The 11,647-nt window shown below is 37.7% G+C and overlaps 2 protein-coding genes across 2 annotated transcripts; both read right to left on the reverse strand.

Moving 5' to 3' along the window:
- Window positions 1-333: 333 nt before the first annotated feature.
- Window positions 334-1,689, reverse strand: LOC118751631 (vacuolar protein sorting-associated protein VTA1 homolog). The gene is made up of 3 exons (XM_036486449.1): window positions 1,440-1,689; window positions 1,209-1,359; window positions 334-1,137 (listed from the first exon to the last, which is right to left on the reverse strand). The coding sequence occupies exons 1-3, from the start codon at window positions 1,609-1,611 to the stop codon at window positions 522-524; spliced, it is 939 nt and encodes a 312-aa protein (XP_036342342.1). The 5' UTR covers window positions 1,612-1,689; the 3' UTR covers window positions 334-521.
- Window positions 1,690-3,109: 1,420 nt separating this feature from the next.
- LOC118751633 lies at window positions 3,110-5,540 on the reverse strand. Its single transcript, XM_036486451.1, has one exon. The coding sequence runs from the start codon at window positions 5,466-5,468 to the stop codon at window positions 4,722-4,724; it is 747 nt and encodes a 248-aa protein (XP_036342344.1). The 5' UTR covers window positions 5,469-5,540; the 3' UTR covers window positions 3,110-4,721.
- Window positions 5,541-11,647: the final 6,107 nt, after the last annotated feature.

The following is an 11,647-nucleotide window of genomic DNA, read 5'->3' on the forward strand; positions in this document are numbered from 1 at the left end:
TGTTTTCTTTTATAATACAATCTGCACGCAATTTTAATAAAAAGGTTCAAAACAAGGCTCAGTATTTCTTTGGATATATGAAGAATATTAGGCAAAAGTAAGTACATATGTGTATATGTAGAAAACCTCAGTGGAATTATTTTCTGGTATATAAAGCACTTGCCGAAGAAAAAAAAAACAAAATATTGATACAAAAAAAAAAAAATACCCTTAAAATTTAAACTTGGAAATTTGGTTTTGCTTGCCGAAATTAGATATTTTATTCTTGCATAATACTTGATAACAATCCATTTTAAAGGCTTTAAGGTCAATAATTAAAAGATTTGTAACATATTTATTTCCATATACTATGTATACATATATATATATGTATTTCTTATTCAATTTAGTATTTAGTTTATTACTTAACATAAACTGCATAATACAGACTAGTATATAACAAAAAAAAAATATTAGTGAGTTTCAATAGCTCCACATCAATATACGCAGAGCATAATTACTTGATTCGCAAAATCAAGAATTTATTCATCTTCGCCGGTAGTTAGGAGTTTTAAAGCTTTCTGAAGATTATCGATAGCTGTTTTCACATCATCAAAATTGAGAGCTGTGCCAGCGAATTTCGTGTATTTCTGCGCCTTCATTATTTGCTCAGGTGTAAGTTGCAAATCCGCAACTGGCGTTGGAGGTATATATATTCGATTAGGCTGTGCTTGAGGCACATATGGCTCGAAACCACCAGGTTTTTCTTCATCTACAGGAGGACTTGGCAATTTATTCGGGTTATTAAGAACCTCATCTACAGTAGGTGGAGGGCTATGTGGTGGTGAAGGATCTGGAATTGATGTTGGAGCTGTTTCTTCATCAGCTGGTGGATCTTGCGGTATGGCGGTGATATCAGGATCCCCTTCACCATCGCCTGAGGCATTAGCTTCTGTGCCACCACTAGCACCAAATTCACCATCTTCGTCGGCTGCCGGTCCCGGCAATGGAATTTCGCCATTCTTCAGGCAATTGTGAATATAAGCTGCCTTCCATTTGGCATATTTACGGTTGTTTATCGACTCTTCGGAAAGTTCGCCAAACGTTTGGAGCACATCGTAAATAACGCCACTAGAGTAGAAGGCTTTTACAACATTTCTAAAGAATAAGATTCAATTTAATTTTATAACTTTTTAATACATTTATATGCAGAAATCGGGCAAACTTACTTTCCGAAATTCGATTCACGATCTTGCTTATCCGCATATAGAAAGAGTTTCAGGGCGTAATTTTCCAAATGTGCCTGTGCTGCTACTTCATTTGTGATAGCTTCGTTTTCCAACTGCGACTTCTTTGTACCCTCCAACCAGTCCATTATTGCTGCAATCAAAACAAAAAAATGAGTCATTTTAAGAGTCTTTCCATGCCGCGCACATCCCCGCCACAATGATCCAACATACCCAATAGTAGTTTGCTTTCATCTGGTTGCTGGCTGGAGATTTTCAGTCCAATTTGGAGAGCATAGAGGCGCGACCAATACGCTACAACAATATCACGAGAATCATGTTCCTGCGCTATCTTGAGGAAATGCTGAATTTGCTTTAAAGTTGGTGGACAAGGTGGAAATTCCATTATTATTGCTGTAACCAATTTATAAGTTCACAATTTTGCACTGAATACACTGAATTTGACAAGACCAGCGTTCGGACCCAACGGCAATTGCACTACATATACTACGCTATTTAATGTTCTACTGCGGATTTCTAATCTATTGCGATTTATTTTATGAATTACATATTTTTGTATATCTCTGTTTAATACAAGACAAAAAACATTTGTTTACCACCATTTGAGTTATTACTTTTTTTTAATATATAAATTTGCCGATGGAAAAGATGTATATTTTTTAAATTAGTAAAATGTGTTTCAGCAACATGACAAGCATGTATTTGTATGTACAATATATTTTAAAATATAACAATTCTTATTAGTATAAAATGTACATATATGCTTGTAAATTAAAAAAAGAATTAAACAAAAAACCTAGTATATACGTAAAAATTCATTTTAATTCTGTCGTAATTCTTGCGGCTTACGAATTTTACGTCCGAACCCTGGTCACAGGATGAAGTCAGAGTTGTCAAATGTCAGTGGAGCGACATCTGTTAGTGCTTAGTAAAGTTTAAAAAAGTGTTGCCGTTAGAATCAGCTATGGCTGGCTCAACCTCAATTGACCCGACTATGTACCGTCCTCAAGATAGTCGGCTCTGCGTAACCGGAACAGCCGAGATTCATATCTGGCCAAGGACTGCCACTTCTGCATCATTCCCCTAAAACTCTTTGGGGGAATTTGTATGTTGTTACAACAAAAACAATGATGTACCGCTTTTCCATCCCACTACCGTCGGCTGAACGTAGCCACAATGACCCAGATCTATGTATATTTGGTCAAGGAATGCGATTCCAGCTAATTCCACAAAAACTCTTTGATGAATTTGTATGCTGCTACAACAAAGTAACTGCATTCCATATATGACATTCAGAGTATAATCCTCGGGAAAACTTCAGCTGTCACGAGAGACGCGCGTACCTCTAGGGCATAACTAATGTCCCACATTCACCAAAGACGTCTTCATTTGTACCCTGATATGCACTCAGGTAACATCCGTCTACCTTTTCTAAATTCAATTCTGACCCCTTCGAAACCACAAGTCTCCGTTAATGGAGCTTTACGGCAATTGATAGACTAGCCGATTTATGAATGGCTTAGTAGTGTCGCTACAAAAACCTTGAAGCTCGCAAGAGTTCCATATTGACGAAGATATTATTCAGATATGCCTTTAAATTTTAAATGGAGAAGTGCATCTCATAATTTTACATTTGTTGATCATATTCTTATATGTATGTACATAAATGTTAGTTCGCATGTGTAAATTAACCTGTGTGAATAAATTACCCCTGGGTTTCACCACTGTAAATTACTTCCCACATGCAGCGGAAACAGAAAATTCCCATGGAATGAGTGCTGTGAAGAATATACCTGTACATACAAATTACAAAAATAAATAGAAATCGCATTCAGCGTGGGAATTTTGCTTAGGTTCTATGTAGGAATAAAAATACATAACAGTACTTTTTGTTTTTTAAATTTTATTAATAATTCGAGTGTGAGCAAAATATACAAACAACGGTGAAAATATATAGTTTTCGTAAATATGAAGTTGTTTTAAATGATATGTTTTGATTATACATATTTCGGCGCACTTTTAAAGTGGATATATGGACGGATATACATTTTTTCTAACTTAATAAACTTTAAGTATTATGTAAATTTCAAATATTCATACATAAATAATACAAAACTAGTTCAAAATATTTCAATTTCACTAAATAGTTAGAATTGCGGAAATGGTTTCGATACTGATATATATTTGGAATGTTTTTATTTGTAGATTTGTACAATATTTTATTTTTAAGGCACTACTAAATATGTAGATGTCAAGGTCAAATGCTAAATTATCGTATGTATACGCATTATATTCCACTATTGTGCGATTTCGAAGCTTTAACAACCTGCGTACATATTATGCTGTATTTTTTTTTTTTTACAAAAGGAAAACTTATTTGTGTTCATTCAATTATTTTTTTGCCATAAAACTATGTTCCTATACATACATTCATGTATGCATACTTAGGAATGAATAGGTGGTATGAATAAAAAGCGAAAGTTTATGCAATTTTTGTGGCAGAAGAAAAAAACGTTAAATTGCGTGCAATACTTTATTAAGCGCCGTTAGTCTAGCATTTTAAGGCACATTATTAAGTGGAGTTGTAATACATATCTTGAAAAATATGTTTGAGATTCATTAAAGTTCTATTTACTTTCATAATATTTGCAGGTTTCGACAATATGCATTTTGTAATGTGCTCATAATAGCGATAGGGACTCACAAGCTCAGTACAAATGGCTGGTGCGACTGCTTTGCAAGCATAGGTATAGCAGCAAACATGTACTAATATTTTATTTAAATCGATTTTGAAAATGTTCGCGTTTGCTATTTTGATGCTTGCTTTTGCATTTTAACATTGTGTATTAGATATGATTTGATATTTCAATTAAAATTCGTTGTTGGACAAATGCAATGGTTTCTTTTTTCCATAATTCAGTCTTAAGTGACTTTAAAAATGATGTATATATATAAATATGTAAATGCATGTCATAAGTACCAACTGAGTTTCTTAGCCGTCTGTGTACTGAATTAAGTGAAATCACTATTATGTACATAAATATGTATGTATGTACAATGTATGTGCATTTGTTGTACAAGTATATGCTAGTGATTCAACCCTGTCCAAAATTGCATAAACTTGCAATTTTTCGCGCTTTGATGTTAGTAGCATTAGTTGCACAAATCCTTAAACTTACATACGTAATTATTACTTTATAAAACTTATTAAAACTGGTTTTTTCTTAGAAAGGACGGAGTTTAAATGCGTATGAGTGCATTAAAGAATACATTTTTAGAGCCAAGATCACTGCTTAACTTATTTTATATATGGTTTGAATCTAAAAAATATGTCAACTTAATTCTTTTCTTATCTACGATAGGTTTGAACGCGATTTGCTGTTATAGGCCCGCGCCATTTGTGCACCGCTCTGTCTTTAAATGCAAGTGTTTTCTCTTGCGACTTACTTTATGCTCCAACAATGTGAGCTGCTCCGTCGAGAGGTGACGCCACCCCTAGGCTTTGCCCTGCACCAACTCAAAACGTGTCTGTGATTCTTTGAATTGCATGCGTTTTTTCGCTTGAACATTTTGTTCGGTAAGAAAGAGTATTGCCGTAACCAAAGAAAACACCGCTCCAACGCAAGCCAACACGAATGACCAACCGAACCAATTGTTGGCATGCTCCGGCATCCAACCATTACGATTACCAAAACATGCAAAAACGATGACTGCAATAGATGCAGCTACACCTGTGCCTAACATTATATACCCAATTACCTTTATAAGCGTAACGAAGTACTTTTGATCCGGCCCGGCACAAAGGAAGAATACCAAAACACCAACGCACGATACGAGCGCTCCAATGAAGGCAAGCGTATAAAAGAACTGTGTCGCAATCATGAATGCTGGCAGCAGAAAACCACGAATCTCGTCATAACCTGTTGTAAATGGATCATATACCCATCGACATCCAACGAAGAACCGACGTTGACTGTCATCATTTACATCAGGTAAAGAACGGAAGCAGTGTACCCATAATCCTAAACGCTCCAATTTCGCACCTGTTATTCGGTCATCACTAGCCAGCCAATTGGGTGTGGCGAAAGAGATGGCAATTGCAGCGAATGCGATCACAAACACAGCAACGCCAAAGGTGCCAGCCAAAGTACGTCGCTTCATTGTTGGAACAATTACTTTGTAGTGAGTGGTTGGCAAGTGCTCTTCCGAATCCTGGCGAACGATATGCGAGGATTTTTGCATGCTTTTGAACGCGACGATTGAATTGTTTTGATACAAGCACTGTTGGTATTTTCTTTATGGGGAGTGGTGGATTGTTGCTATACACACTGACAGCTGTCACAAGTGCGGTTCGCAACACGAAGTGCTGCCATGCTTTTCGTTCTTTTTTAGATAAATTAAAATAATTTTTACAGGTGGTTTATTATAAAATTATTAAATTATTAACAGCGTTTTTTACTTATAAAACTTTATTTTGCAGCTTTAAATTTATTTTTCAAAAAAACTTAAGAGGTTCGCGTCTGGACTAAATCACCGAAAGTGCTACCTGAATCGGTTAGGGCAGTGATGGAAAAGTAGGCACAATAGTGTCATTTTTGGCACCTTACTTTACAGAGGCACTTTCGGCTTAACTCATTCAGAATCAAAAATTCAGCATACTCTGCCAATGTATAACAAATAATCATATATATATATATATTACATTATAGGTTCGAGAAGTCAAAATTAAAATCAATTAAAAATTAAAATAAGGGACATTAGATGCAATCATAAGAACTAATCATTGTAGAGAAGATTAGTCAAAAAAGAAAAGTAATTTCTCAGTTTTCCCAGTTTGGCAAGCTCGGTGTGAAGACCCATACTATTTCGGAAAATATATTCTTGTTAAAAAGCTTCAAAATAAAACAATTTTAATTTTGTGCCTTTTTCATCTCCTTTTCGGCGCTATTTCGCAGTCCATTAGGCACATTTTGAAATTCCATCCCTGGGTTAGGGACCAAAATGCTCTAACGGAATCGGTTAGAGACTAAAGCTGAAATTAGTCAGGAACGTAAACATACCGGTACGTAAACCCGAGTCACACGATCTGTCTTACCAGAGCGCCATGTAAATGAAAACTCCACACCGCAGAATTTTTCTGTAGTTGTAGCCCGTAGCGCAGAAGTCTGTGGAATTTAGATTTTTCCGTGTCAGCTAATTTCTTCCATCTTTAGATGGTTGCCACTTCGTCAGTTTTGCAGATGGTAAAAAAGTTATAAGTTCCTATTCAAAATCAGACTTATCATGAGTTTTATTTTCACCGAACCGATTCACTTTTCACTTTTGGTTTCCATGGTTTTACTATGGGCGGATGACAAATTTTCGGGTGAATTTTTTTTCAGGCGAAACTCAGGATAAGGCAGAATATGTTTACAATTTTATAAAATTTACTATTGAATAAGGATTTTTGTTGAAAACTAAGTAGTTTATATGTAGCTACAATCAAGTATAGCACGAAAAATTGTAGTTGAAAGGGTAAGTTTATGAAAAGGCATTGATAAGTGGCAACACTGTAGTAAGCAACACTGAGGGCTACAGTAATCGACAAAATCTGCGTATACAGACTGCGTTTAAGTATACGTTCTGCGTTCTTGACTAATTTCAGCTTTATATGCCCCAATATGCAGTGGCTTTCAAAATGTGCGGGCCAGAAACGTAATACATACGTTACTATATATAGGTTTGTTTCACAGAATTAGCAAATGCATACATTTCTGAACCTTTAGTGCTATTTTCCATTTTTGTATTTTACAAAATTTGCTATCGGATGTAACCAAACAAAAGCTGTTATTTAAAATTGACTTCTTGCACATTTCTGCCCGAAAAAAAAGTCCGGGCTGTTTAGGGCACGAAGAAGAAGACATTTACGATCCAATAGTGGAAGATATTCGCTCTCTATTACCCATTTTTCTAGTGTGGGGAACGCTTTCTCGGCTGTTTTAGGCACCCGCGGGCTCTTGTGGAACACCCGGGTAAATGCGTACATGTACATACATATGTACATGTCGCCGTTTAAAGTACAAAACCGCGTATCAACAAAATGCAAAACCGCGTATGTGAGGTTGTATAAATTATTTTCTAGAGAGAGTAAAAACAGTCATATTTCAAAATGGTTCTCTTTTTTATAAAGCAATCGCATTTCTGGCTAGTATATTTTAGGACGAATGGATAAGGCTCGAGCCAAGAGCTTGTGTGAGCAAATCCAATTTTTGGCAGCCAATGTTAGTTACGCGGTTCTGCAGAATGACGATACGCGGTTTTGTAATTTAAACGACGATATGTATCTACATACATATGTACAGGGATTTGCCCATTTTCACCGCTACAGAGTGGTGATGGTTGGAGAGTTGTCTCGTTAAAAATTTCTTAACAACACCACTCTGTGACTCTCTCATCGTTCGAGATATCTGGGAAACCCCAGCGAGGCATCGCCATGGATTTCGTAAAGTGCACAGCACAACTATAGCCCTTAACGTCCTAAACTCCCAGATATCTCGTGGCCTGTAGCGAAATCGCGCCTTTGAGAGAACACTCCAAGTGGCATTGGATTTGTCAAAGGCGTTTGATACCGTCAGCCACTCCACGATACTAGAAGACATTGACTGTTTAACTGGTACTTCTTGAAGCTCACTTAACCACCAGAGGGAGACTTTGTTGTCTCTTATGCAGACGACTGGTCGCTAATGGCGTCCGGGAATGCAATCGATGACTTGTACTCGAAAGTAAACGGTTACATCTTTGAACTTTCTCGCTTCTTCACTGCAAGCAGCCTAACCCTCTCCTCCACGAAATCCACTTGGCAACCATTTTTGCAAGCTGGAAAAAGGAGGTCAGACTACAGCTGGGAACTGACGTCAATGGCGAACCATATCCAGCGGTGAATACCCTAAAAGTCCTCGGAGTTAGCTTCGATAGTCTGTTCTCCTTCGCGGTGCATACAACCACAACAAGGCCCTCAAGTCGCTAGCCGGCAGCACCTGAGGCAAAGACAAACAAACGTTGTTGGCAACATACAAGGCAATTGGACGGCTGGTTATAAATTATGTAGCGTCGGTGTGGTCGCCGGGGACTAGGATGAAATTACAGACATGCCAGAATGCGGCACTCCAGATCGCAACTGGATGCCTTCTGATGACGCCACAGCACTATATTCATGACGAGGGAGATCTAAAATCAACAGACCCTCACGATTTGTTACGTTCCGCTCCTTGCATTATAACCCAGGTAATTGACAAAGATTTATTTGTCATCAATTCGTCAGCTACGCTCTAAGAATTCCTCATCATTGTTAAGTGATATTGATTGTCCTTAAGATATCGAAATGGCAGATATGAATGTATCATAATGAATTTTTACTATAAAATACAAGAAGAGCTAACGGTAATTTTTGCATTCCTAAAATAAAAATAAAAATACTGTAGAATTATGATGTTCTTCCTGCAAGCGAGCGACATGTGCTTATTACATTCCTAATCGTACTGAAAGAACATTTCGCTTATGGGTTTGGTTCCGTTTAAATCTATAATTTCACTATTGTTAATATATCAACATCGAAGATAAATGCTACTCGAACAAAATCAATGATCTTTTTTATTTAGTTTATAGCACGAGAACGTACAAGACTTTGTTAAGCTCATACACACACATATTGCATACTAATTGCTGACGCAGAAGCTGATGATCTCGTTTTGCTGCTAAATCATATCCACACTGTGCGCATAAGTTACAAGGTCATTTGACTATTGCCGTTGGAACGGGAGCGTGCTTACTAGCAATTCGTTAATAGCTACATACTATTTTGACATAAAACACACCTATATTTTGCACTTAGGGTGACTTTAAAATCCATCATATTTGCACCTGTCACTGCCAAGAGTTATGAGTAGAATATAAACATATCGTCGTTTAAACTACAAAACCGCGTATCAACAAAATGCAAACCGCGTCACTCTGGGAAACGTGAGAAAACCATGTGCGAGATGCGGTAACCAATCCGAGTGGAGCCTTGGGTCACGGCAGAAAGAGACAGAGCTTCGGTAGAGCCACTCCGACTTATTCGGTTTAAGTAGGTGGTGCGGCTCCAAGCGGGTGGGGCTTTTTTGGAGCAAGCGGCTCGCTATATAAACGTGTATTTGGTTGCGAAACCACCGCCGTCCCAGTAATGGGTTGTGCGTTTGGGCCCCGCCACGTAAAAACCCCTTCCAGTGATGCCTCGGATGAGCGCCTACAGGGCTACGCTGCGATCGGGCGCAACGCGCGCTATGTGGGACCGCTATAGGGATCTGAAGAGGGAGGCGAGATGAATTTGCCGCAATAAGAAGAGAGAGGCCCAAAAACGTGAGTGCGAAGAGCTTGAAATGCTGGCCGACAGGAAGAATTCCCGGAAATTTTACCAGAGAGTTAGGCGACTTACGGAAAGTTTCAATACCATGGCGTACTCCTCTAAGAACAACAATGGAAACCTAGTTACCGATGTTCAGAACATACTTGAATTATGGAGGGAACACTTTTCTGCCCTACTGAATAGTAGCAACAAGGAAAGTTGTGAAGAAGAAGAACCCGAGCCCCCAGCCATTGATGACGGAGTCGATGTTCCTTCGTCTGACTATGACGAGGTACGAATAGCAATAACGCGGCTGAAAAACAACAAAGCTGCTAGAGCTAATAGCCTGCCAGCTGAGCTATTCTAGTACGGTGGCGAGGAGTTGATAAGGTGCATGCATCAACTATTATGCAGAATATGGTCAGATGAACGCATGCCCGACGACTGGAATTTAAGTGTGCTCTGTCCAATACACAAGAAAGCATAGGCTACAAGATCTTATCGAGCGTATTGTGTGAAAGACTGAAGCCCGCCGTCAATGAGCTGATTGGACCTTATCAGTGTGGCTTTAGACCTGGCCAATCCACCATAGACCTGGTATTCACAATACGCCAAATCTTGGAAAAGACCCGCGAGAAAAGGATCGACACTCACCACCTGTTTGTCCACTTCAAAGCCGCTTTCGATAACAGTAAAAGGAGCTGCTTATACGCAGATCACTCTTGCCAATAAGTGCTACTTTGGACTGTGAAGGCAATTTAGGAGTAAAATCATCTCTCGACGTATGAAAACCAAACTCTGTAAGTCACTTGTCATGCCCGTGTTGGTACATACATATATAGCGCCGAAGTATGGATAATGACAACATCCGATGAGGCGGCTCTTCGAGTATTCGAGAGAAAGATTTTGCGGAAGATTTACGGACCTTTACGCGTTGGCGACGGCGAGTACCGCAGACGATGGAACGTTGAGCTGTATGAGCATTACAACGATTATGGACTCCGCCGCTCCAGCTCTGAAAATATTCAACTCGGAACCCGCTGGTGGTAGCAGAGGAAAGACCCCCACTGAGATGGAAAGACCAGGTTGAGAAGGACTTGACTTCACTTGCAATTTCGAATTGGCACAGAAAAGAAACGACTGTCGTGCTTTGTTGAACTCGGCCAAAATCGCCTAGGCGGTTACAGCGCCAAACAAGAAGAAGAAGAAGAGAGTAATAACACTCATATTTCAAAATGGTTCTCTTTTTTAATAAAGCAATCGCATTTCTGGCTAGTATATTTCAATACGAATGGATAAGGATTGAGCCAAGAGCTTGGTTTTGCATTTTGTTGATACGCGGTTTTGTATTTTAAACGACGATATGTATTAATTATTGGTTATATAATATAACTTATATATTCTTCATTTAAACCACAGCGAGTTGGAATATTAAGCTGACTTTGATTAATGACAATAACCAAGCTATAAACAAATTATTAGAAGCGAAATAATTAGAATAGTGCTACTTAAATATTTTGAATAATTAACGAATAGATTTTTCCAGTAACTGGATTTTGAAAAAGTTGGTGTATTGGCTTCTGTTCTATGGGAAAGTATGCCTTCTGTTAAAATGCGTACATACGTGATTACATATTAGGTTGGTCCAAAAAAAATTTTAGGCTCTCACGCTCTAAATGAAAAAAAGAATACTCGTATTTTTATGTTAAAAAAATGATATTTAGAACTACTGAAGATTTCCATGTATTTTATATGCGAAAAACACTATTTCGTAGAAATGGTATAGACTTTTTGAAAATCAATATTTTTTCCATCCGAAAACTTCTGTTTAAATTGTTAATCTAACCATTTTTTAATATTGACTATTTTTTTGTCCTAAAAAATGCAGTGGAGACCCATAAAATATCATTCGTATTAAAAAATCGTAAAATAAACAATTATATATTATTATTGGAAGTATTGGAAAAGTATTGATTTTCTGGAATTCTATACCATTTCTACGAAAAGTGGTTTTTCCCTATATAAAATACTTAGAAAACTTCATGGGCTTTAAGGTAGT

Source organism: Rhagoletis pomonella, unplaced genomic scaffold, assembly GCF_013731165.1.
Source record: "Rhagoletis pomonella isolate Grant_MI unplaced genomic scaffold, Rhpom_1.0 Rhpom_scaffold_00866, whole genome shotgun sequence".
Taxonomy (NCBI): Eukaryota; Metazoa; Arthropoda; class Insecta; order Diptera; family Tephritidae; genus Rhagoletis; species Rhagoletis pomonella.

Coding starts and splice junctions, on each gene's coding strand:
- LOC118751631 (XM_036486449.1), bottom strand. CDS start 1,611: ATGGAATTTCCACCTTGTCCACCAACTTTAAAGCAAATTCAGCATTTC. Junction 1,360..1,439: donor TGAAAGCAAACTACTATTGG/GTATGTTGGATC, acceptor TTTTGATTGCAG/CAATAATGGACTGGTTGGAG. Junction 1,138..1,208: donor CGTGAATCGAATTTCGGAAA/GTAAGTTTGCCC, acceptor CTTATTCTTTAG/AAATGTTGTAAAAGCCTTCT.
- LOC118751633 (XM_036486451.1), bottom strand. CDS start 5,468: ATGCAAAAATCCTCGCATATCGTTCGCCAGGATTCGGAAGAGCACTTG.